The 27,501-nt window shown below is 46.8% G+C and overlaps 1 protein-coding gene across 2 annotated transcripts in view; it reads right to left on the bottom strand.

Annotated features, from left to right (window-relative positions):
- The window catches only part of LOC147081866 (D-glutamate cyclase, mitochondrial-like), a 47,016-nt gene that overhangs the window by 7,883 nt on the left and 11,632 nt on the right, over positions 1–27,501 (bottom strand). The window contains exons 3-9 of one of the 2 annotated variants that reach the window (XM_085980644.1): positions 22,140–22,262; positions 21,526–21,732; positions 19,920–20,180; positions 18,180–18,279; positions 16,113–16,261; positions 12,737–12,856; positions 3,419–3,570 (exon numbers count right to left, since the gene is read on the bottom strand). In XM_085980644.1, the coding sequence (XP_085836770.1) occupies positions 3,419–3,570; positions 12,737–12,856; positions 16,113–16,261; positions 18,180–18,279; positions 19,920–20,180; positions 21,526–21,732; positions 22,140–22,262 (1,112 nt within the window). The remainder of the gene's footprint in view (positions 1–3,418; positions 3,571–12,736; positions 12,857–16,112; positions 16,262–18,179; positions 18,280–19,919; positions 20,181–21,525; positions 21,733–22,139; positions 22,263–27,501) is intronic. The other variant, XM_085980645.1, reaches the window with a different exon arrangement.

A 27,501-nucleotide genomic window follows, 5' to 3' on the forward strand; every position in this document is an offset into this window, starting at 1 on the left:
ACTTAGCCAATTTCGTATCCATGTTGCCACTGTCCCTTTTATTCCATGGGCTTCAACTTTGCCGGCAAGCCTATTATGTTCACCACATCAACTGCATTGCCCTCATCAACCCTCTCTGTTACCTCATCAAGAAACTCGATCAAGTTAGTTGAACACGATTTTCCTTTAACAAATGCGTGCTGGCTTTAATCCACACTTTATCCCTGATTATCATTTCCAAATGCTTTCCCACTACCGAGGTTAAACTGACTGGCCTGTAGTTGCTGGGTTTATCTTTACACCCTTTTTTGAACAAGGGTGTAACATTTGCAATTCTCTAGTCCTCTGGCACCACCCCCGTATCTAAGGAGGATTGGAAGATTATGGCGAGTACCTCCACGATTTCCTCCTTAACCTCCCTCAGCATCCTAGGATGCATCCCATCCGGTCCTGGTGACTTATCAACTTTAAGTTCAGACAGCCTTTCTAGTAGCTCCTCTTTATCAATTCTTATCTCATCCAGTATCTCCACTACCTCCTCTTTTACTATGACTTTGACAGCATCTTCTTCCTTGGTGAAGACAGATGCAAAGTACTCATTTAGTACCTCAGCCATGCCCTCTGCCTCCATGCGTACGTCTCCTTTTTGGTCCCTAATCGGCCCCACCCCTCCTCTTACTATCCGTTTATTATTTAATATGCCTATAGAAGACTTTTGAATTCCCTTTTACGTTAGCTGCCAATCTATTCTCATGCTCTCTCTCTGCCCCTCTTATTTTCTTTTTCAGTTCTTCTCTAAACTTTCTATATTTAGCCTGATTCTCAGATGTATTCTCAACCTGACATCTGTCATATGCCCCCTTTTTCTGCTTCATCTTATGCTTTATCTCTTCCATCATCCAGGGAGCTCTGGCTTTAGTTGCCCTACCTTTCCCCCTCGTGGGAATGTACCTCGACTGTACCCGAACCATCTCCTCTTGAAAGGCAGCCCATTGTTCGATTACAGTTTTGTCTGCCAATCTTTGATTCCAATTTACCCGGGCCAGATCCGTTCTCAACCCACAAAAATTTGCCTTCCTCCAATTAAGTATTTTTACTCTAGATTGCTCCCTGTCCTTTTCCATAGCTAATCCAAACCTTATGATACTGTGATTACTGTTCCCTAGATGTTCCCCTACTGACATTTGCTCCACTTGACCCACCTCATTCCCCAGAACCAGATCCAGCAATGCCTCCTCCCTCGTTGGGCCGGAAACATACTGATCAAGAAAGTTCTCCTGAACACACTTCAGAAATTCGTCCCCATCTCTGCCTTTTACACTATTACTATCCCAGTCTATATTAGGACAGTTGAAGTCGCCCATTATCACAACTCTATAGTTCTTGCACCTCTCTGTAATTTCCCTGCAAATTTGCTCCTCTATATCTTTCCCACTAGTTGGTGGCCTATAGAATACACCTAGTAGTGTAATGGCACTTCTATTATTTCTTAACTATAACCAAATAGATTCTGTCCTTGACCCCTCCAGGACATCCTCTCTCTCCAGCACTGTAGCATTCTCCTTAACCAATACTACCACCCCACCTCCTTTCTTTCCTTCCCTATCTTTCCTGAACACCTTCGGCTGAAAATTCAGTAGCCTTAGCGCCTCATTTGAGGCGCTAGAGGGCCTTGCGCCGGAGTTATGGCCAGTAGTGAAATTCCCTGGGGCCCTAAATCGGCGTTGCTCCAGTAACGCTGCGCCGGCACCGATGACGTCATCGGTGTGCGCAGCGTCCCGGTTGCCGTGGTAACCCGCCCGAACTCCGAAATTGAGTTGCGGCCGCCTCGCCCGTGGCAGCCGCAACCAGCGTTTTGTCAGAGGTGCCTTACTGCAGTTAGCGCCGGCGCATTAAAGGCCCCGCGGCGGCCGGCCGCTTTCCCGCCGGCCGCCTGCCCGCAGCTCCCTCCCCGGACTTCTCTCCACCCACCCCCCCCGGAACAGATGCAAGCCCGGCACTTGTCCGAGGTGCCGGGCTCATTTTTAAGCAGATTTGCGCGGGCCGCGGCCGGGTGCAGGCAGCTCCTTCTTAACGGAAGGAGGAGGCCTGCACTTCCCCAGCCTGCCGCACCGCATCGGGTGCCGCAGCGCCGGAATTGTGGCGCGAAATGGCAGTTAGCGCCCTTTTCCAGGCGCTAAGACCCTTCAGTGGCGCCGGCAGCCGTTTGGGCGCGGCGCCACTGAATTTTTGGCGCGCGCAGGGGACTTAGCGCCGGCACTAATTTCCGGCGCTAAAGCCCTGGCTAAGCCAAAACCCAATTTCTAGGCCCTTATATCCAGGAATATTTAAAACCCAATCCTGCCCTTTTTTGAGCTAGGTCTCCGTTATCGCCACAACATCATATTCCCATGTGGCTAATTGTGCCTACAGCTCATCAACCTTATTTACCACACTTCGTGCATTCACACACGTGCACTGTAAACCTAAACAAAGGGCAATGTGATAATGACCAGATAATCTTTTTTTTAGTGATGCTGGTTGAGAAATATTGGTCCAGGATTGAACTCCCCATCTCTTCTTTGAAAGCTTTTGGGTCTAGGAGGAGGGTGATATATAAGGAAGGATATACTCCTTAGAGGCGGTGCAACGAAGGTTCACTAGATTGGTTCCTTGGATGAGAGGGTTGTCCTATGTGTAGAGATTGAGTAGATTGGGCCTGTACTCTCTGGAGTTTAGAAGAATGAGAGATGATCTCATTGAAACATATAAGATTCTGAGGGAGATTGACAGGGTAGATGCCAAAAGGCTGTTTCCCCTGGATGGGGAGTCCAGAACTAGGGGTCACAGTCTCAGTATAAGGGGTCAGCCATTTAGGACTGAGATGAGGAGAAATTTCTTCGCTCAGAGGGTTGTGAGTCTTTGGAATTCTCTACCCCAGAGGGCTGTGGATGCTGAGTCGTTGAGTATATTCAAGGCTGAGATCGATAGATTTTTGGACTCTAGGGGAATCAAGGGATGTGGGGATGGGGCGGGAAAGTGGAGTTGAGGTCGAAGATCAGCCATGATCTTATTGAATGGTGGAGCAGGCTCAAAATGCTGTATGGCCTACTCCTGCTCCTAATTCTAATGTTCTTAAAATGAACAGAGGGTAGGAGTTCCATAATTTTGAGATCATGAGAAGGAACAAGCCAGAAGAGATGGTGTGATGAGTCTTGATTTCAAAACAGTGAAAATGCAGGGAAGAGGAAGGTGGAGAGCTGAAGGAACAAGAGAGTAAAACTCAGGAGCATTGAGCTTAGTAGTATTGATAAAATAAGAGACAAGAAAAGGCTGCGATGGGAAGAGAGAGAGAGGCGATAGGAGCAAGAGGCTAGAAAAGGATCACATGCAACTCCACTGGAGGAAGGAGATAGAGAGAAATGGTCCTCTATCCTGGTGAGAAAATACTGTTACCTACCTTACGGACACTAGGTAGTGCCGAGATACATCCATCCATTTCAGACGTCTTAGGAAACCCAACCGCTTTGCGTAGGTAGCGTTCGTGGATTGTACAGGTGTTGAGAATGTACAGAGCACAGGCTACAGCATAGCCTCCCCAGTTTGACACACCTAATAAAACACATTGCCATTTAAGATTGCTTCTTCTACTGTTTACAGACTGGAAGAGCTCTGTTTTGATTTAGCCAAATCTCAAGGTGTCATCAATCGGCCCATCAATCCCACTAATTCCAGAGCCTGCAACTGTTCTATGACAGACATCTATTCCACACCACCTGTTGGTCTCCTACATGGAACACTCATTTCTTTCCCTCAGAAAAATAACTTGCCTAGAATTTATTGAGAGGAACTAATTACGGGTACCCCAAGCCCGCCCCCACCCCAACCCGCCTCCGTGCCATCTTCCCAGGAGGCGGGTAGCCGACCCGTGCCGGGTCCCGTCTCCTGGAGGCGGGAAGGGGATTACAGCCACTTAACTGCCTGTTAACAGGTAGTTAACAGACGGTTAAGAGGATTATCCCCATTTTTCCAGCAGAGGCTGTAGAGAGGGCTTTAAACTAACTAGTCGGGGGGAGCTTCCTAGAGAACAAATAATAAAAATGACAACAGAGAAGGTCATAGACTTAGGTAGCAGTGGGGAAATTAAAAACCAGAGCGTGTCAGGAAGGGGCAGAAGGTATGGAGTAAAAGGTAAAGTAATAAAAAGGGCAAAAGCAGGAAATAAGTGTCACAAAACACATTTGAAAGTTCTCTATCTGAATGCACGTAGCATTCGTAACAAAATAGACGAGTTAAAGGCACAAATAGCTACATATGGGTATGATCTTGTGGCCATTACAGAAACATGGCTGCAGGGTGACAATGCCTGGGAATTAAACATACCAGGTTATTTAACAATCAGGAAGGACAGGCAGGAAGGAAGGGGAGGTGGGGTGGCTATGTTAATAAAGGAAGGAATCACTGTAATACAGAGAAATGATATTGGGTCAAAAGATCAGGACAATGAAACAGTTTGGGTGGAGATAAGGAATAATAAGGGGAAAAAAACACTAGTGGGCGTAGTCTATAGGCCTCCGAACAGTCGCAACTCGGTTGGACGGAGTATCAATCAGGAAATAGTTGAGGCTTGTAATAAGGGAACATCTATAATTATGGGGGATTTTAACTATCATATTAATTGGACAAATCAAATTGGGCAGGGCTGCCTTGAGGATGAGTTCATTGAGTGTATTAGGGATGGGTTTCTTGAGCAGTATGTAACTGAACCGACCAGGGGGCAAGCAACCTTAGATCTGGTCCTGTGTAACGAGACAGGATTAATTAAAAATGTCCTAGTAAAGGATCCCCTTGGAATGAGTGACCATAACATGGTTGAATTCCATATTCAATTAGAGGGTGAGGAGGTTGTATCTCAAACAAGCGTGCTAAGCTTGAATAAAGGAGACTATGAAGGTATGAGAGCGGAATTGAGTAAAGTGGATTGAGAAAATAGATTAAAGGGTAAGACGATACATGATCAGTGGTGTACATTTAAGGAGTTATTTTACAACTTCCAAAAAAAGTATATTCCACTGAGAAAAAAAGGGTGTAAAAGAAAAGACAGCCATCCGTGGCTAAGTAAAGAAATTAAGGATAGTATTCGACTAAAAACAAGGGCATATAAGGTAGCCAAATCTAGTGGGAGGATAGAGGATTGGGAAAACTTTAAAAGACAGCAAAAAATAACAAAAAGATTGATTAAGAAAGGGAAGATAGATTATGAAAGTAAATTAGCAAAAAATATAAAGACAGATAGTAAGAGTTTTTATAGTTATATAAAAAGAAAAAGGGTGGCTAAAGTAAATGTTGGTCCCTTAGAGGATGAGACCGGGAAATTAATGGTGGGAAATATGGAGATGGCAAAAACACTGAATGAATATTTTGTATCAGTCTTTACAGTAGAGGACACCAAGAATATCCCAACACTGGACAAGCAGGGGGCTATAGGGGGGGAGGAGATAAACACGATCAAAATCACTAAGGAAGTGGTACTCGGTAAAATAATGGGACTCAAGGCGGATAAATCACCTGGACCTGATGGCTTACATCCTAGGGTCTTGAGGGAAGTGGCGGTAGGGATTGTGGATGCATTGGTAATAATCTTCCAAAACTCCCTGGACTCAGCAAAGGTCCCAGCAGACTGGAAAACTGCTAATGTAACACCCTTATTTAAAAAGGGCAGTAGACAGAAGGCTGGAAACTATAGACCGGTTAGCCTAACATCTGTGGTAGGTAAAATTTTGGAGTCCATTATTAAGGAGACAGTAACAGGACATTTGGATAATCATAATTTAATAAGACAAAGTCAGCATGGTTTTATGAAGGGGAAGTCATGTTTGACAAATTTGCTGGAGTTCTTTGAGGAAGTAACATATAGGGTGGATAAAGGTGAACCAGTGGACGTAGTGTATTTAGACTTCCAAAAGGCATTTGACAAGGTGCCACACAAAAGATTATTGCTTAAGATAAAAAATCACGGGATTGGAGGTAATATTCTGGCATGGATAGAGGATTGGCTATCTAACAGAAGGCAGAGAGTTGGAATAAATGGTTCATTCTCAGACTGGCAATCAGTAACCAGTGGTGTTCCGTAGGGGTCAGTGCTGGGTCCCCAACTCTTTACAATCTATATTAACGATTTGGAGGAGGGGACCGAGTGTAACACATCAAAGTTTGCAGATGATACTAAGATGGGAGGGAAAGTAGTGAGTGAGGAGGACATAAAAAATCTGCAAGGGGACATAGACAGGCTAAGTAAGTGGGCAGAGATTTGGCAGATGGAATACAATACAGGAAAGTGTGAGGTTATGCACTTTGGCAGGAAAAATCGTAGAGCAAGTTATTATCTTAATGGCAAGAAACTGGAAAGTACTGAAGTACAAAGGGATCTGGGGGTCCTGGTGCACGAAACTCAAAAGGTTAGTATGCAGGTGCAGCAAGTGATTAAGAAGGCCAATGGAATGTTGGCTTTCATTGCTAGGGGGATAGAATATAAAAATAGGGAGGTATTGCTTCAGTTGTACAAGGTATTGGTGAGACCGCACCTGGAATACTGCATGCAGTTTTGGTGTCCATACTTAAGAAAGGACATACTTGCTCTCGAGTCAGTACAAAGAAGGTTCACTCGGTTAATCCCGGGGATGAGGGGATGGACATATGAGGAGAGGTTGAGTAGATTGGGACTCTACTCATTGGAGTTCAGAAGAATGAGAGGCGATCTTATTGAAACATATAAGATTATGAAGGGGTTGGATCAGGTGGATGCAGGGAGGATGTTCCAGATGATGGGTGAAACTAGAACTAGGGGGCATAGTCTTAGAATAAGGGGCTGCTCTTTCAAAACTGAGATGAGGAGGAACTACTTCACTCAGAGGGTGGTAGGTCCATGGAATATGCTGCCCCAAAAAGCTGTCGAAGCTACATCATTACATAAATTTAAAACAGAAATAGACAGTTTCCTAGAAGAAAAGGGAATTAAGGGTTACGGGTGTTAAGTCTGTGAATTATTTAGTTAATTAAGACACAGACTAATGAGTAACAATAAAAACAGGTCTTTACTGGTTGGAGGTAGGGACTATACTGAATACAAGATTACTGCACAGTGCTTATATACCGGTGTGTTCACCCCCGGTATTACGTCTACAGCAGCCTGAGAAAGTAGTACATCTCTTAAGGTGGAACAGGCTTAAGCTCTCTTAAGGTGGAACAGGTTACATACACAACACTCCTCCCTTCTTAGCTTTATAGTCATCCCCCCATTTAACATAACGTAATAACATATATACATATATAACTTCATGTTTAACGTAACATATCACAGATTCAGTCTCTGCGGAAAACAGTTCACTGATTCAATCTCTGTGGTGTAGTCGGTTCACGTTACTCATTCAATAGTCCTTTCATGGATTTAACAGCTTGAACTTCCGAACTGATTTGGCTCCGTTCGGAGGGACCACGTGTGTGATCTGGTAGAGGTGATAATGGTTCAGATGGGTCATCTTCTGTTTTTACTTTTCCTTTTCTGCTTCTTGGAGACTCTCTGGGCTCCATTGTCAGCTGCCACAGCTGCCAGCTGCATGCGCAGTTCCTCCTTCTCTTCCTCCTGTTTCCGCCGTAGAGCCAGCTTCTCCCGATGTTCCGTAGACTTTTGGTGCTCCTCCATGATTTCTGCACTTTGGGAGTCGAAGTTACAAGCTGGGCAGGACAGGACATCGTAATATTCGGTGTCGTCCACCAGGTCATGGTAATATTCGGTGTCGTCCTGAGCTAGACCAGTGAGAGGGTCGTCTATTTCCTTCATACCCAGCTGGACGTTAGCCAGCTCTTGTTCCAAATCCAGACATCTTTCCTGAAGAGACTTCTTCATGTGTACCTCTGCATCCAGCTTTTTCTGGGCTTTCAGCAAGTCGTTTACTAGTGACCTCATTTGTGATTTTAATACTTCAACTTCCTTTGGAGATTGATTGATCGGACTATGCAATCCCTCTACCGGAGCAGCTGTTTCAGCGGTCTGTTGTTCTACATTGACGTGAGTCAGCGTACTTTTGGCATCCAATGGCTGCTCTGTTGCAGTCGTTTCAGTCTGTGTCGTCACATCAGCCATCTCAATGACTTTTGAGAGCTCCGAACCCTTTTCCTTTGAAGATCGCAGCTCGTGTTCAAGTTTTTCCCATTTCAGAGTCTTGTCCCTCAGCGTATGAAGGAGTTGGCTGACCGTTAACTCTTCTGACACCAGATTATGGCACGCACCTTCAGAACCTGAATCAGCTTTGATTCGTTCGGCCTCCTCGCGCAGATGGTTGGTGTGCTCCTGCTCCATTTTCTCCATCAGTTGCTTCTGTTGCCTTTCCAGATTCTCCCACTCTGTAACAAAGAACTTTTTTATTTCATTCATCTCTTGCTCAAAACGGCGAATCATTTGTTCTAATTGCTGTTGTAGTTTGAAATGGAGTTGAGTTCGAGCCCAGTGTCCCTCAAAAATGTGCATATCGGTAGACTTGACAGACTCAGAATTCTCTGTTAAACTATGTTGTTGTTGCTCAGTGGAATTCTGTGCTGAAACTTTGTCTTTTGCACATGGGTTGGTCTTACCATCATCAGTTCTAGAGTCTGGGCTGATTATCTGCACCGAGTTCTCACTCTTTATGGCTTTTAGCGAATGCCAGTCCATATTTATGTTTCTAAACCACTCCCGGCCTAGTAGTGGTGGACCTCCCTCCGGTAGCACATATAAGTCCATTATTTGACTTCCTTCGCCCCTGTTGGCCACTGCAACCTTTATTGTCCCGATGGGGTACACTCTCTGCCCCGTGTAGGTTGTCAATATAATCTCCGTATCCTGTAGGGGAATATGTTGGAATAACCTTCTGTAATCTTTCTTATTCATGACCGACAATGCCGATCCAGTGTCCAATTCCATTTTTACTTGGACTCCTTCTATCTGAAGAGTAACCCAAATTGTCTGGAGGTCTGCACCCTTACCAACGTTGAGTACCCTTAAGCTAGCCAGTTCAATACTGCTTAAGCCAGCCAGTTCATTACTGCTAGCATCTGAATCGGACTCCTGTTCGGCCACCTTGTGTACCTTTGCGTATTTCCCTTGCGGTGACTTCTTGTTGCTGGTCTTCTTCCCTGACCTGCATACTCTAGCTATATGTCCAAGCCTACCACATGTTCTGCATTCTTGGTTTTTAAACCAACACTGGTTCTGATCATGCGTTGTCTTTCCACAATGATAACATTTAACAGAACTCACACCCAATTTGTGTGCACTGAGCTCCGGTGACCGTAGCTGCATTACTGCCGTGCCTCACGCTGCGGCTTCGTGTGCTGCTGCCATAGTGACCGCCTTCTCAAGCGTCAGCTCATTCTCCTCGAGCAGTCGCTTTTGTGTATCTTGTTTAAATAAACCACACACAAATTTGTCTCGTAGTGCATCTGTCAGTCCCGTTCCAAACTGACAATATTTCGCTAATTTACGCAATTCCAGCAAATATTCAGCATTGCTTTCATTCTGTAGTTGCCTTCTGTCGTAAAATTTAAATCGTTCCGCTAGCATCAGCGGCGTGGGGTTTAGATGATCTTTCAGGACAGTAACAATCTCATCGAACGTCTTATCCGCCGGTTCATCTGGTGATAACAGGTGTTTCAATTGCCCGTATGTCTTCGCACCCATTAAATTTAATAATGTTAGTGCTTTATCTTGCTCACGAATTTTATTGGCCTTACAATAATTTTTTACTCGTTCTACATATACGGCCCAATCCTCGATGTCACTATCAAAGGTGCCAATATTCCCGTGTTTAGGCATTGTTACAATTTTGTTGGAATTTTATGTTACACAAGATGGCGGCTTCCCGCTCTTTGTCGTCGTCCTCCACTCCCAAGATGGCGGTTTTCCCGCGTTTGGCGGTCTTCACCCGTCCCCCGACGCTGTCTGTAAGCCCGAGTGCGGCCCTTATCTTTTATGCGATCGCTGATCGCGAAGCGGCTCCCGACCGAAGCGGCTCTCGGCCCTTATCTGGAGTGCGATCGCTGGCTTGAAACGCCTCCCGCTCGAAGCGGCTCTCGCGCCCTTATCGCAGATGCGATTGATTTGAAAGCGGCCCGGCCCTTATCTGCCGATCGCTATCGCCCTGTACCTCTGTCTTCCCCAGCCCTGTCTTCTACTCCAGTTCACAAGCTGATGGAGGCTTCAGGGTCCTAATGCCTGTCGCTTCCAGTGGGGTGGTGAGGTTTGAAACCTCTCTTCAACCGCCGTGGAATAACTGCCGCAGGGTAAGAACCTGACTCGTCGCCAGTGTTAAGTCTGTGAATTATTTAGTTAATTAAGACACAGACTAATGAGTAACAATAAAAACAGGTCTTTACTGGTTGGAGGTAGGGACTATACTGAATACAAGATTACTGCACAGTGCTTATATACCGGTGTGTTCACCCCCGGTATTACGTCTACAGCAGCCTGAGAAAGTAGTACATCTCTTAAGGTGGAACAGGCTTAAGCTCTCTTAAGGTGGAACAGGTTACATACACAACAACGGGGAGCGGGCAGGAATTTGGACATGAGTCTAGGTTCGGATCGGTCATGGCCCTGTGGGTAGCGGAGTGGGCCCAGGGGCCGTGTAGCCTGATCCTGCTCCTGTTTCATGTGTCTAATTCTGTTAGATTCAGGAGATAGTCCTGTCATAGTGGATTGGCGGGTAGGATCAGATCAGCCATGATCTTATTGAATGGCGGAGCAGGCTCGCGGGGCCAATTGGCCTACTCCTGCTCCTATTTCTTATGTTCTTATGTTCTTATGTTCCCGATATCGGGAAACCCCACCAGGGTCACCGAGGTGAGCAGTGGGTCTGCGGGGTCGGAGGGGTGCAAAAGTGCACTGTGGAGGTGAGTGATGGGTGCAAGTGTGGAGGGGTAAGTATGTGAGGTGAGTGAAAAGTGATAGAACATGTTTACTTACCTTTGTTTCTTCCTGCAGGCTTCAACAGTTGGTAAACCAGAGAGTCTCGCATCTCACCGGCAGAGATGACAGAATGGCTGCTGCATTCTCCGATGCAACAACCATCTAATTTCTGCTCAGGAAAGAGGTTTGATGAGTCTTGAACACAAGGACTCACCAAACACAGAGCTGTCAAACGGTGACAATTCATCTGTCAATGAAACGTCATACGCTGACGTTCTCTGTAACCGGCTTCCCCTTAATTAGCCTGCTGAGCCCGCTGGACGGGCTTAACAAGGTCAATCAAGGGAAAATAGCGTGGGGTGGCCACAAGTCGATGGAGGCGGGACTAAAACCTGACAAGCAGCAGTCCCGCCTCCAACGCGCCCCCATTGGCAAAATCACCCCCATAGTTGGATTTAAAAACTTGTAAGTTAAAGAAATCTGTAAAAGTTTTAAAAATGCAGTACCCAACATTTTCTTTGCTCTGAAACTCACCACGTACAACATTGGATTCTTCACACCACTTCTGCAGCTGTCATCATTCCACAAACAGCAGACTCACAACACGCCGCACTGACCTGGTGCGGTGTCTGGACGTCGGGAAACCCGAGCCAGAAGCGGCAAAATCCAAAAACAGGCTGAAAACTACTGGCAAGTACCTGTTAATAGGCAGGCCTTTAATCCGCTTCCCACCGCTAGGTGTCGGGTCCATTCGCAAATCGGGGACCCGACACGTGGGAAAGCTGTTTGGAAGCGGGTTGACAGTGGGATTGGAACCCGCCGTCAATCAAATCGAATTTAACCTCTGACCTGCCTCCAAACCCGCACTCTAAGCGCCGGCAAAATCGCGGCCATAGTGTCCTTGAGTACTGTGTGCAGTTTTGGTCGCCTTACCTGAGGAAGGACGTTCTTGCCATGGAAGGAGTGCAGCGAAGATTCACCAGGCTGATACCTGGGATGGCAGGAATGACGTATGAGGAGAGATTGTGTCGATTGGGCTTATACTCACTGGAGTTTAGAAGATTGAGAGGGGATCTCATCGAAACTTATAAAATTCTGTCAGGCCTGGACAGACTAGATGCAGGAAGGATGTTTATGATGGCCGGGGAGTCCAGAACCAGGGGTCATAGTCTAAGGATAAGGGGTAAGCCATTTAGGACTGAAATGAGGAGGAATTTCTTCACCCAGAGAGTGGTGAACCTGTGGAATTCTCTGCCACAGAGGGCGGTGGAGGCCAGTTCATTAAATATATTCAAAAAAGAGTTGGATATATTTCTTAAGGCTAAAGGGATCAAGGGATATGGGGAGAAGGCAGGGACAGGGTACTGAATTTGGATGATCAGCCATGATCTCATTGAATGGCGGAGCAGGCTCGAAGGGCCGAATGGCCTACTCCTGCTCCTATCTTCTATGTTTCTATGTTTCTATGTCTAAACATATGAAGCCTTGGTACTCTCCAGAAACTGAACGATTTGATCACCTCCACCTAGCACAGCCAGGAGATACCACAGCCTAGACTTAGCATGGCTCAGATCAGTAAATCCAACAGTGTGCGAATTAAAACTTGCATCCTCCCTCTCCCCGGGACTTAACAACAGTTTCCTAATGATCAGCACCACCACTTTGTTTCCAGAATATCACAGATTAAATAACTGTCCAAAGTTGACCCTGAATTTATTTAATTATTTAAAAACTTTGAATTCCACCAATTAGCGATCCTATGCTCAGTACCTACTACATATTCAGGACCAACCTTTGGACTGTCCAATGTATTGGTACAAAGTCCAGTAAACCCACCTGCGATGACCGTAAAATCTGCTTCGACGTCACAAGCTATCAGGTCCCCATTGTGCACATGTTTTTTGACGGCCTCTTTCACCTTTCCCATTCCCAGTTCGTTCCCTCCATCACCAATACCTGGAGAACAAAGAGACACAACTTTGTTTTAAATTTGTTCCTGGGATGCGGGCGTCGCTGGCAAGGCCGGCATTTAGTGCCCATCCCTAGTTGCCCTTCAGAAGGTGGTGGTGAGCCGCCTTCTTGAACCGCTGCAGTCCGTGTGGTGAAGGTGCTCCCAAAGTGCTGTTAGGGAGGGAGTTCCAGCATTTTGACCCGGCGACGATGAAGGAACGGCCGATATATTTACCAGTTAGGATGGTGTGTGACTTGGAGGGGAACTTGGAGGTGGTGGTGTTCCCATACGCCTGCTGCCCTTGTCCTTCTAGGTGGTAGAGGTCGCGGGTTTGGGAGGTGCTGCCGAAGAAGCCTTGGCGAGTTGCTGCAGTGCATCTTGTAGATGGTACACACTGCAGCCACGGTGCACCGGTGGTGGAGGGAGTGAATGTTTAAGGTGGTGGATGGGGTGCCAATCAAGCGGGCTGCTTTGTCTTGGATGATGTCGAGCTCCTTGAGTGTTGTTGGAACTGCACTCACCCAGGCAAGTGGAGAGTATTCCATCACACTCCTTACTTGTGCCTTGTAGATGGTGGAAAGGCTTTGGGGAGTCAGGAGGTGAGACACTCGCCGCAGAATATCCAACCTCTGACCTGCTCTTGTAGCCACAGTATTTATGTGGCTGGTACAGTTAAGTTTCTGGTCAATGGTGACCCCTAGGATGTTGATGGTGGGGGATTTGGCGATGGTAATGCCGTTGAATGTCAAGGGGCGGTGATTAGATTCTCACTTGTTGGAGATGGTCATTACCTGGCACTTATCTGGCGTGAATGTTACTTGCCATTTATCAGCCCAAGCGTGAATGTCATCCAGGACTTGCTGCATTCGGGCATGGACTGCTTCATTATCTGAGGAGTTGCGAATGGAACTGAACATGGTGCAATCATCAGCGAACATTCCCATTTTTGAGCCTGATGGAGGGAAGGTCATTGATGAAGCAGCTGAAGATGGTTGACCTTGGGGCAAGCTAGGTTGCATCCATGATCAGAATGCAATACCTGGCCGACTTGGTTCAGGTGCACACATCAGGGCAAGGACTCAAGCTCAGAAGAGGGAAGGTGAAGGCAGAGTTTGACTTTAATTACTTTACACAAAGGATGATGAATGTACGGAACAGACCAATGGGCAGGTAGTGAAGGTGGACAGTCTTGGCCAATTCAGGAGGGAACTGGGCAGGTATTTGGCAGAGAAAGGGATTGAGGGGTAAGAGAGCGAGAGTAGTATATGGTAAACCAAATACAGTAGTCACTTCTAATCCTGTATATTTCTCTGCTCCTATCTTTGTTCACTTGCTTCCCCACAATCTTACAGATGCATATTTGGGATGTAGTCCTAAGAAGGTTGACATAGAAAGAATTTACAGTACAAAAAGTAACATTTGCTGAAATTTTAGGCTGAACACTTATGATCACCATCGTCAAGGAGACCTTCTACAAAACAAATCACCTCCAGGAATTATCATTAACTTTTGAAATAAAGGCAGGAAATGATCAGCATCTGAAGAGAATGATAGGGTAATGTTATGGGTGGATTGTTTTGCCAAAACTCGCACAGACCCTTTTATGGGACTAACCCAGACATATTTAAGAAGGGGGAGAGGAGAGGAACAGATGGAGATCAAGATTTTAAATCCACTAACAGCTTTCATAGAGGCCATTTGTGATGGGTGAGCCTGAAGAGTGAGTGGCATCTCAGGGGTGGAATCTCAGCCAAATCCTCACCAATCATTTACAACAACTTGCATTTATATAGCACCGCTAACATAGTAAAACATCCCAAGCCGCTTCACAGGAGCGTAATCAGAACAATAGTGTCTGACACCGAACCACATAAAGAGATATTAGGACAGGTGACCAAAGACTTGGTCAAAGAAGTAGGTTTTAAGCAGAGTCTTAAAGCAGGAGAGAAAGGTAGAGAGGTTTAGGGAGGGAATTCCAGAGCTTAGGGCTTCGGCAGCTGAAGGCACGGCCCCCAGTGATGGAGCGATTAAAATGAATACACAAGAGGTTAGATTTGGAGGAGAGCAGAGCTCTAGGAGGGTTGTGGGGCTGGAGGAGGTTACAGAGATAGGGAGGGCGAGGCCATGGAGGGATTTGAACACAAGGATGAGAATTTTAAAATTAAGACGTTGCCAGATCGGGAGTCAATGAAGGTCAGCGAGCACAGGGGTGCTGGGTGAACGGGACTTGGTGCGGGTTAGGAAACGGGCTGCCGGCGCGCAACGCTTCCTGTGGGGATTGCTGGATAGCAATCCGGAGAGAGAACCCTGGCTAATTTCTTCCCCCATTCCTAGTTCCGGAGACCAACCGTTGAACTTGAGCTGGATGTCAGGATTTGGGCCGAGAGCCGATGAAGGAACAGCGATAAATATCCAAGTCAGGAGATTGTGTGACTTGCAGGTGATGGTGTTCCCAAGACATTGCCGCTCTTCTCCCTCTGGGAGAAACAGGTCTCAGGGGAGGGAGGAGCTGTTGAAATAACCTCGGTGAGTTGCCGCACTGCATCCTGTAGCTTTTTTAAAAATTTGTTTATGGGATGTGGGCGTCGCTGGCAAGGCCAGCATTTATTGCCCAACCCTAATTGCCCTTGAGAAGGTGGTGGTGAGCCGCCTTCTTGAACCGCTGCAGTCCGTGTGGTGAAGGTACTCCCACACTGCTGTTAGGGAGGGAATTCCAGGATTTTGACCCAGCGACGATGAAGGAACGGCCGATATATTTCTAAGTCAGGATGGTGTGTGACTTGGAGGGGAACTTGGAGGTGGTGGTGTTCCCATGCGCCTGCTGCCCTTGGCCTTCTAGGTGGATGATCATGGGTTTGGGAGGTGCTGCTGAAGAAGCCTTGGCGAGTTGCTGCAATGCATCTTGTAGATGGTACACACTGCAGCCACGGTACGCCGGTGGTGGAGGGAGTGAATGTTTAAGGTGGTGGATGGGGTGCCAATCAAGCGGGCTGCTTTGTCCTGGATGGTGTCGAGCTTCTTGAGTGTTGTACTTATTACAGCCATAGTGGACCGATGGGGGAAGGTGTGGATAGCGAGTCCAGTGGCAGCAACACCGATCAAGCAAACTGCTCTGTCCTGGATGGTGTCGAGCTCCTTGAGTGTAGTTCTGGCTTCAACCATCCAGGCAAGTGGCGAGTGTTCCATCACACTCGTGACGTACAATCCTTTTTCTCAAAGTACGTGGGACAGTTTCCAACCCAACGTTAAGTTTGTACTTACCAGTTGTGACGATTCCGGGGATGTCCTCTGCTGTTAGGAACAGTTTGTCAATGGGATCCACCAAATGTTTAATGTTCACTCTCCATGCATTGTAGTAATTGCCATCTGCAGCCATTCCAGCACGTTCTATCGCTACGAGATGGTTGAACCTGTCCATATTCAAAAGTCATGCAAAATTACCCAATAACTTGTTAATGGCTGAACCCACACGTAAGTTACTGGTTACTGCAAGATGTCCATAAGAACATAAGAACATAAGAAATAGGAGCAGGAGTAGGCCATTCGGCCCCTCGAGCCTGCTCCGCCATTCAATAAGATCGTGGCTGATCTGATCTTGGCCTCAACTCCCCTGTCCCGCCCGCTCCCCATAACCCTCGACTCCCCTGTTTTTCAAAAATCTGTCTATCTCCGCCTTGAATATATTCACTGACTCCGCTTCCACAGCTCTCTGGGGTAGAGAATTCCAAAGATTCATGACCCTCTGAGAGAAGAAATTCCTCCTCATCATTTTAAATGGGCGACCCTTTATTCTGAAACTATGCCCCCAGTTCTAGATACCCCCACGAGTTGAAACATCCTCCCTGCATCTATCCTGTTAAGCCCCCTCAGAATCTTATATGTTTCAATAAGATCCCCTCTCATTCTTCTAAACTCCAATGAGTATAGGCCCAACCTGCTCAATCTTTCCTCATAAGACAACCCCTTCAACTCAGGAATCAACCTCGTGAACCTTCTCTGAACTGCCTCCAATGCAAGTATATCCTTCCTTAAATAAGGAGACCAAAACTGTATACAGTACTCCAGGTGTGGTCTCACCAACGCCCAGTACAATTGTAGCAAGACTTCCCTACTTTTTATACTCCATCCCCCTTGCAATAAAGGCCAATATTCCATTTGCCTTTCTAATTACTTGCTGTACCTGCATGCTAACTTTTTGTGTTTCATGTACAAGGACCCCCAGATCCCTCTGTACCGCAGCATTATGTAGTCTCTCTCCATTTAAATAATATTTTGCTTTTTTATTCTTCCTACCAAAGTGGATAACTTCACATTTTCCCACATTATACTCCACCTGCCAAATTTTTGCCCACTCAGTTAACCTATCTGTACGATAGCAAAATACTGCAGATGTTGGAAATCCGAAATAACAACAGAAAATGCTGGAAAAACTCAGCAAGTCAGGCAACATCCGTGGAGAGAAATTTGAGTTGACGTTTCGGGTTTGACCCTTCTTCAAAACTGGAGAGAAAAGGAACTAGATCTTTGCAGACTCTGTGTCCTCACAACTTGCTTTCCCATCTATCTTTGTATCGTCAGCAATTTTTGCCAAGTCATTAATATAGATTGTAAATAGTTGAGGCTCCAGCACTGATCCCTGTGACACCCCACTAGTTACAGTTTGCCAACCTGAAAATTACCCATTTATTCCGACTCTCTGTTTTCTGTTAGTTAGCCAATCCTCTATCCATGCTAATATATTACCCCTAACCCCGTGAGTTCTTACCTTGTGCAGTAACCTTTTATGTGGCACCTTATCGAATGCCTTCTGGAAATCCAAATACACCACATCCACTGGTTCCCCTTTATCCACCCTGCTCGTTACATCCTCAAAGAACTCTAGTAAATTTGTCAAACACGATTTCCCTTTCCACAACTTATGATCCACAGAACTACCATTTTTATTTATTTAGGTTTCTGCCCTTAATTCAAGCTCGGTGACTTCAGCGCACAATCCAGGCTGGCACCTCAGTGCAGTACTGAGGGAGTGACCCCTAGTTTTACTGATGGACGATGTCCCAATGTAGAATGACCCTTAGTTTTACTGATGACCCATTGTAGAATGACCCCTCATTTTACTGACGATGTCCCAATGTAGAGTGACCCTTAGTTTTTCTGATGATGTCCCATTGTAGAGTGACCCCTAATTTTACTGGTGGCGAATGTTCCATTGTAGAATGACCCCTAGTTTTAGTGGTGGACAATGAACCATTGTAGAGTGACTCCTAGTTTTATTGATGGACAATGTCCCACTGTCTCTCCAACCCATGCTTTACAGTTAAGGTTTACCTTGGAAACTGGGGCTTCCCATCATGACACAGGAACATCAGGGATGAAGCCTCACCATCATCCTGGAAGCTAACAACAGGGACAGGGGTTTTCATCACTCCTATGGACAAATAAAGGAGAGAGTCTTGAAGTAAAGAGAAGTTGCAAATATTGAAAATGCGCAGGTGGCCAATCAGGATCTGCAAGAGAAAGAGATACATTAATCATAACTGATGAACTGTTCCATTCCAGATATTCTAGATGTTGCCACTGTCCCCTGTGCATTTCTAGCATGTTCTGTCTTGGCATGCTTTCAATGTTCAGTGCCATCAATGATAAAAGGATTTTATCATGATGGTGACAATTCTGTTGGAGTTGGACCTATCTTTCTCTTGCGGATGCTAACTGGCTGTGCATTTCTAGGAATTGAGGCGAATTAATTAAGCATGACCTGTTAATCCTGGATGAGTGCAGCTCCAAAACACTCAAGAAGCTCGACACCATCCAGGACAAAGCAGCCCGCTTGATTGGCACCCCATCCACCACCTTAAACATTCACTCCCTCCACCACCGGCGTACTGTGGCTGCCGTGTGTACCATCTACAAGATGCACTGCAGCAACTTGCCAAGGCTTCTTCGGCAGCACCTCCCAAACCCACGACCTCTAGCACCTAGAAGGACAAGGGCAGCAGGTGCATGGGAACATCACCACCTCCAAGTTCCCCTCCAAGTTACACACCATCCTGACTTGAAAATATATATCGCCGTTCCTTCATCGTCGCTGGGTCAAAATCCTGGAACTCCCTCCCTAACAGCACTGTGGGAGTACCTTCAACACACGGACTGCAGCGGTTCAAGAAGGCGGCTCACCACCACCTTCTCAAGAGCAACTAAGGGTTGGGCGATAAATGCTGGCCTTGCCAGCGACACCCACATCCCATGAATGAATAAAAAAAATCAGTTCTTCCAGTTAACAGTAATGGAAAACCATCTCATTTTCTGGAGGGGGTGGGTTGGGGGGGGGATGGATGGGGAAATTGGGAATCAAACAGTTCAAGGAGGTCATGATTTCAAGCCTCAAGGCTGTCTACCACTCAAACCTCACATCCATTGGGCAACTTTGGTTGGTTATTACGCATCGGGCTTGATAAGGGCGCCTGTGTACATAGCCACAAAAGCCAAGAAAGTCCCAGGCTTCTTCCCTGCACCCCCCAACTCCAACTATGCTGAGTTGAGTTAGACTATCTCAGCTGCACGGTGGGTGCTACATCAGTCCCCAGTACTCAGGCTGGGATCCTTCCCTCACCTTATTACTGTCCAGTCAGCTCTGCTACTAAGTGTGTGGATGTCCCGTGATGGGGACGGTCTACAACGTCCCTCATAGATTGACTGGCCTGCCACTATTCTCGGTCACAGGCTTGTGCATGAAGAACGGGTAAAGCATCGGAGGTTCCACATGCTCTCTGTGGAGCTGTACCCTGCCATAACTCAGTATCTTTAGGAGAGATGGTGGGAGAAAGCTGGTCGGTGGGGTGTGGGGGGGGGCGGGGGTGTGGAGCACAGTCACTAGCTGAGACCATTCGGTGCATTTGCCAGTATGGCTTCTTTACAGTTAGATGAGCTGGGCCCAATGGAGGGATTAATAAAGAAAAGGAAACTTTCATTCAAAAGGAATTGGTTGTGGTAAAACCCACGGCGAACCATTAATCTTCACTTGCTGCCAGATCAAGCCGCATTTTTTAAATGAAAAAAACCCCCCACCTTGCTCAACAGCTTCTTCAATAATCTTCTTGTACATCTCTAAGGCTCTTTGATCTGTTACTATGACGACCCTTTTCTTCAGGGCCTGCAACATAGCTGCCATGGCAATAGCTCCTGGAGGACCATCCGTCTCCTCTGGGGGCTGGTGATTGAAGTGGGTTGGAAATCCAGTGGTTATGAGCACAGATTTTGCGTGTGACAGCGAGAGGGAGGCTTTCAGCAGCTGCTCTTCGGTCAACAAATGCTTGATACCTCGGTCGCCTGTCCGGGACAGAAACACGTTTCATTAAGACTTAATTCCAACCGGTTCAATTGCGTTCTAAGACGTTCAGTCCAATTGTACAAGTTCTGAATAAAATAGCAATCGGAACAAGACCCAATTGCTATTGCAGGTTGATAATGGGCGAGCACCATACAGGTTGTTCACAGTAATGGGGTTTATTTTGGGTCCCGGTTTGGGGGACAATGGAAACCACACACAAACCATTCAGCGTTACTAACAGTAGGATAAGGAGTCATCTTGGTCTCACTTATGGTAAATTAGTTGCAGACAAGAATCTTGTGTCACAGGCACTTCTTGTGGCGATAGGCTTTCTATTAAAGACTCTCTGCCAAGCCCCCCTGTTGACCCAGCGGGGAAAGCCACAGCCTACCTCTGCAACCTCCTCCGGCCCTACAACGCTCCGAGAGCTCTGCGCTCCTCCAATTCTGGCCTCTTCAGCATCCCCGATTTTCATCGCTCCACCATTGGTGGCCGTGCTTTCAGCTGCCTGGGCCCCAAGCTCTGGAATTCCCTCCCTAAACCTCTCCGCCTCTCTACCCTCCTCCTTTAAGGCGCTCTTTAAAACCTGCCTCTTTGACCAAACTTTTGGTCACCTGTCCTAATATCTCTTAATGTGGCTCGGTATTAAATTTAGTTTGATAATGCTCCTTCGAACGTTTTATTATGTTAAAGGTGCTATATAAGTGCAAGTTGTTGTTGTTGTATGGATTAGGAAGGTCCTGGTTTCAGCCCGATTGCGTTAGCCCATCTCAGCCAGGACTGTTGTGAAGTGCAAATGTCCTCAGCAAGTCTAGGGAAGGGGGGCAGGTGCGGAATCATAAGAACATAAGAGCATAAGAAATAGGAGCAGGAGTAGGCCATTCGATCCTTTGAGTCGAACTCGAGATTGCGCCATCTTGGCAGGCAGGGGACCGAGCTGGGAACTGGGGAATTACTTGGTCCAAAGGCCAAGCCGGGAAACTGCACAGACTCACCAGGCCAAACCTGGGGACCGAAGGCGGGTGACAGAGGTTCCTGGGACTGCAGTAAAGGTGGTCCTCCAACGGCAAGTTGGCCAATCTAAAAATGATTGAGGAGAGGGGGAAGGGGTCATGACCTCTCTGACCCACACTGCCATTAAAATAATGGGGAGTGGGGGGGGGTTGGAATCTATCAATGAAGCCAGATAGCTACAGAAATCGGAAGGCGGAAATTCCTGCCCCCCTCATCGCCCAGCCCCCACGCTAATTCCACACCATTTCCTGTTACTTAAGTGTTACTTAAGTGCATTTTAACTCTGAACCCCACTATCGTTTAGTGTTGTGATTCGCATTCTTTTCTTACCTGGATCTTGCTGAATCAGAGTATCCAGCGCCTTGATTTTCTCAACTGCGGTGACCGAGGCAACGCTATAGTGGGGCGGGTTCTGAGAAATGCAGAAAACACGTGGGCTTTCTGCATCCGCAGTGCAGTCACTGGTCACCTCCCGCTCACTCCTCAGGTCAGTAATGAACATGCAGCCAGGAGCGTGGGTGAAAGCCAGAGGGGATTCTGAAAGTAAGAGGAATTGGACCAGTTAAGAGCTATTTAATTTAATAATTTAAAAGGGAAGGGTGGAATCAATTTCATATTGATATTTACAAAATATGTGTATGTTACTGCTCCATCGATGAGGGTCCCTGATGTATTACGTACGATCTCTTGCATGTAAGCACGTAATCTATCAAGCCCTCCACTGAGGGACATTAAAATCATCTGCGTCAGGCTCCCCCATTCTCTTTATAAATTTGGCGAAAAAAGGGTAAAAATTTAAATTAAAATGAACAGAGAAAATAGAAGAAAGAAAAGTCCAATAAGTGAGCATCGATCAAGTGTTACATTTTTTAAGTAAAATTAGAACTTTAGTAGTTTAGGATTACTTTACACAACTGCTCGAGTCTGCTATCACTGTATCTTACTGCAACTGCGAACAGCCTCTGCTCCAGTGACTCCGCATGCCCAGAAGACTGGGGTGTCACCAGGATGTGCTTCAACTGCGTCCCCGAAATCTGGGTTGGACAAGTCTTCAATTCCGATTGATCCTGAGGGTGGCAAAAGTGAACTTGTTTTAATTCCTACGCTGGTGGCTTATTGGAAAAACATTTAAAGTCCGCCAAAACAACAATGCCCAGGAGGAATACAAATATTGGTTCTTCCCCCTTCATGGACCTTGCTTAGTTTTTACCTTCTCACTCTGCGACTGGTAGGACAACCTCAAAATGTGATCTATTGCGGGGACTCTGCAAACCCTTTCCTCAGGAGATACTGTAAAGTCTGTGTGTTGTATAGCGAATTAATACACAGACTACAAGAGTAAACTTTAACAGGACTTTACTATTCGAAGGTCAGGGCGAATCTGCCCAATCACTCATTACACAGCACTTATATACCGGTGTGGTCACCACCGGTATTACAGTATACAGCAGCCAAAATAAAGTAGTGCAACACCTAAAATAGTTCTCTTAAAGGTGGACGGTTACATACAATAGTTCTCTTAAAGGTAGAACGGTTACATACACAACAATCCTCCCTTTTTAGCTTACAACATACTTATTCCCCATTAAACATAACATATATCCAACTTCATGTAAAACAGTTCACAGATGTAGTCTCTGCGGAAAACAGTTCACAGATTCAGTCTCTGCGGGAAAACAGTTCACAGATTCAGTCTCTGCGGAAACAGTTCACAGATTCAGTCTCTGTGGAGGCGTCTCCTGTGCTTCCTGACTCGGTCCGGACAACGCCTCGGTGTTGTAACAGTTCCCTGTGGTGTAGTCGGTTCACGTTGCTGGAGTGACTCATCCAATAGTCCTTCAATGGACTTAACAGCTTGAACTTCCGTCACTTCTGAACCAGCATTGCTGACTTCTAAAAGCTTGAGTACCTTGGAAAGTTTTTCTACTTCCGAACTGATTTGGCTCCGTTCGGAGGGACCACGTGTGTGATCTGGCAGGTGATAATGGTTCAGATGGTCATCTTCTGCTTCGACTTTTCCTTTTCTGCTTCTTGAAGACTCTCTGGGCTCCACTGTCAGCTGCCAGCTGCATGCACATTTCCTCCTTCTCTTCCTCCTTTTTCCACAGTAGCGCCACCATCTCCCGGTGTTCCTTAGACTTTTTGTGATTCTTCATGGTTTCTGCACTTTGGGAGTTTTCATCACAAGCTGGGCAGAACAGGTCATCGTAATATTCGGTGTCGTCCAACAGGTCATGGTAATATTCGGTGTCGTCCTGAGCTAGGCCAGCGAGAGGGTCTTCTATTTCCTCCATACCCAGCTGGACGTTAGCCAGCTTTTGTTCCAAATCCAGACATTTTTCCTGAAGAGACTTCTTCATGTGTTCAGCTTCATCCAGCTTTTTCTGGGCTTTCTGCAAGTCTTTTACTAATGACCTCATTTGTGATTTCAATACTTCAACTTCATTCGGAGATTGATTGATCGGACTATTCAATCCCTCTACTGGAGCAGCTGTTTCAGCCTTCTGTTGTTCTACATTGACGTGAGTCAGCGTACTTTTGGCATCCACGGGCTGCTCTGCTGCAGTCTTCTCAGTCTGTGTTGTCACCTCAGCTATTTCAATAACTTTTGAGAGCTCCGAAACCCTTTCCTTTGAAGATTGAAGCTCGTGTTCAAGTTTTTCCCATTTCAGAGTCTTGTCCCTCAGCATATGAAGGAGTTGACTGACCGTTAACCCTTCTGACATCAGACGTTTCCCAGTATCATCATCCTGTGTTTTTGACGGATAGGCTACAGGGCTGTTGGTAACCTTGCACTGGGGTCCCTTTGCTGCTTCTAATTCTCCATCATCTGCAGCCTCCACCATTCGAATTTCAACAAATGAATCGTTCGGTGGTGCTGCACCCAACTTCAGTAGGAGCTCGGAATTCATGGCAACCAAATCAGCCTTTTCTGCCTGCAACCTGCTAACAAGCGCCTTCGGTTGCTGAACACCTTGCTCCACCAGATTAGGGCACGCCCCTTCAAAACCCGAATCAGCTTTGATTCGTTTGGCCTCCTCGCGCAGACGGTTTGTGTGCTCCTGCTCCATTTTCTCCATCAGCTGCTTCTGTTGTCTTTCCAGATTCTCCCACTCTGTATCAAAGAACTTTTTCGTTGCATTCATCTCTTGCTCAAGACGGCGAATCATTTGTTCTAATTGTTGTTGTAGTTTGAATTGGAGTTGAGTTCGAGCCCGGTGTCCCTCAGAAGTGTGCATGTCTGTAGGCTGGACAGACTCAGAATTCTCTGTCAAACTATGTTGTTGTTGCTCAGTGGAATTCTGTTCTGAAACTTTGTTCTCCTCTAAAGCATAAGCATTTATGCACTCCTTCGTTTTTCCAACATTAGTCTGCAAGTCCATTTTAGCCTTGTCTTTTGCACATGGGTTGGTCTTACCATCATCAGTTCCAGAGTCTGGGCTGATTATCTTCACCGAGTTCTCACTCTTTATGGTTTTTAGGAAGTGCCAGTCCATATTTATTTTCCTGATCCACTCCCGTCCCAGAAGTGGTGGACCCCCCTCAGGCAGTACATATAAGTCCATTCCTTGGTGTTCTTTGCCCTTGTCTCTCACCTTGACTTTTATCTTTCCGATGGGGTATACTCTTCGCCCCGTGTATGTCTGCAATACAATCTTGGTATCTCGCAAGGGAATATGTGAGAATAGCCTCTTGTAGTCCTTTCGGTTTATGACTGTTAGGGCTGATCCTGTGTCCAATTCCATTTTCACTTGGACTCCGGCTATTTTGAGTGTGACCCAGATAATTTGTAGGTCAACTTCCTTACTCGCATTGTGAATTCTCAGACTATCCAGTTCTTGGCTGTTGGAGTCTGAATCCGAATTCTGTTCATCTGAACTCTTCTCAGTCACCTTGTGTACCTTGCTGTGCTTTTCCTGCGGTGACTTTTTTTTGTTGCTGGTTTTCTTTCCTGACCGGCATACTTTAGCTATGTGACCAATCTTGCCACATTTTCTACATTCCTGGTTTTTAAACCAGCATTGGTTCTGGTCGTGTGTTGTCTTCCCACAACGATAACATTTCGTTGTACCCGAAGTCATTTGATCCACGCTGAGTACCGCTGCCTTCAGCTGCATTTCCGCCGTGCCTCTCGCTGCGGCTTCGTGCGATGCTGCAATAAGGACAGCCTTATCAAGTGTAAGATCGTTCTCTTCGACAACCCGCACACGAACTTGTCTCTCAATGCCTCTGTCAGATTTTCCCCAAACTGACAGTATTTCGCTAGTCTACGTAGTTCAACCAAATATTCCGCGTTGCTTTCCTCTTTCCGTTGCGTTCTCGCATAAAATTTGAATCGTTCCGCCAACATCAGTGGTGTGGGGTTCAAATGATCCTTCAGGACAGCAACAATATTAGCGAACGTCTGATCCGCCGGTTTAGCCGGTGATAGAAGATGCTTCAATAGCCCGTATGTCTTCGCCCCCATTGAGTTTAGTAAGGTTATAGCTTTATCATCATCTTCTATTTTATTGGCCTCACAATATATCTCGATGCGTTCTACATACGTGGCCCAATCTTCTACCTCGGAATCGAAATCGTTGATGTTACCACGCTTAGGCATCTTCACAATCTTTCTAAGAAACAACAACGAAGTTTTCCTTTAACTTTTTTTTTTTCTAAAATGGCGGTTTCCCGCGCTGATCTTCTTCCCCGCCCACTTTCAAGATGGCGGTTTCGCGCTTGTCTTCTTCCCCGCCTAACTGGCGGCTTCCCGCGTTTCTTCCTCTGGTGGGAGGGGTAAGCTTTGCCCTCGGACGACGACCGCTGGTTTACGGGGTTTGCAGCCTGCGCGCCGGCTTCAGTTTATTCTGAAGCGCGCGCGAGAACAGCCGATCGCGTTCCCTTTTTCGGCAGGGGCAACCGGCGCTGGGGACAACCAGTTGGCGTCGGACAGCTCCAGCTCCCGGTCCTTCACGGCAGCCGGTGTAAGCCGCTGGCCGGAACCTCGTTCGGCCCCGCTCCCCCCTTGCTCGGGCTCTGTCTCTCCCGCTCGCCGGCACGGTCTCGCTCGCTCTCTCTCTCGGGCTCCGTCTCTCCCGCTCGCTCGGCTCTCCCAGACCTCCCGCAGTCCGGTCCTTTCCTCCCCCGGCTGCGGCCGAGTCCCTCGCGGTTTATTTATTTATTTATTGCCTCCGCGCCTTATGATCCCGGTCACAGCGCCTCGCGGCCTCGGTAGATGCCCGGCCTTTTACCCGCTGCGTTCCCGCTTGTAGTCCAGTCTCTCACACCGGCTGCGTTCCCTGCACCGCGGCTGCCGTGCCCTACGCTGCCCCAGTCTCAGCGCCTCTGGCCCCGACTTCTGTCCGGCTCCTTTCCCCTGGCCGTGGTCGAGTTCACTGCCCTTATCCTCCGTTTCTTTTTTATTTTTCCCCCTACTCACAGTCAACGTGGCCGACTTGCTTCTCGTGGCTGATCGGCTCACTCACTACCGTGACAGAAGGGACGATCACTGCCTGTTGCTGATGGAAGGCCTCGTGTCAGAATTCTTCCTTCTTCCTTGCTCTGCAGACTCGAGTCTTCTCGCAGCAGAACGGCGAGGGCGGATGCCTCTTCTCGACGCTTGTTAACTGCTTCGGATGTATCGCTGCCGCAGGGTAAGATCGAACTCGTCGCCACTGTAAAGTCTGTGTGTTGTATAGCGAATTAATACACAGACTACAAGAGTAAACTTTAACAGGACTTTACTATTCGAAGGTCAGGGCGAATCTGCCCAATCACTCATTACACAGCACTTATATACCGGTGTGGTCACCACCGGTATTACAGTATACAGCAGCCAAAATAAAGTAGTGCAACACCTAAAATAGTTCTCTTAAAGGTGGACGGTTACATACAATAGTTCTCTTAAAGGTAGAACGGTTACATACACAACAGATACCGTGGGCGAGGTAGAATTCATGATCAAACAGAGGTCCCACAGAGGGGGGGAGGGCTCCTTTATGGGTGTGCCATTATCTCCACGCGATTTTACTCTATGGTTAGATCGCATCTGGAGTACCAAAGAGATTTAGGGATTTCATGTGCACAGATCACTAAAATGTGATGGTCAGGTACAAAAATAAACCTGTTTCTCTCTCTACAGATGCTGCCTGACCAGCTGAGTATGTCCAGCATTTTCTGTTTTTATTACAAAAATTAATCCAAAAGGCGAATGGAATGTTAGCCGTTACAACTAGAGGGCTAGAATATAAAGGGGAGGACGTTTCGCTACAGCTATACAAAGCCCTGGTTAGACCACATCTGGAGCACTGTGTACAGTTCTGG

Source organism: Somniosus microcephalus, unplaced genomic scaffold (assembly GCF_052327205.1).
Source record: "Somniosus microcephalus isolate GS21.2 unplaced genomic scaffold, FLI_Smic_1.0 scaffold329, whole genome shotgun sequence".
NCBI lineage: Eukaryota > Metazoa > Chordata > Chondrichthyes > Squaliformes > Somniosidae > Somniosus > Somniosus microcephalus.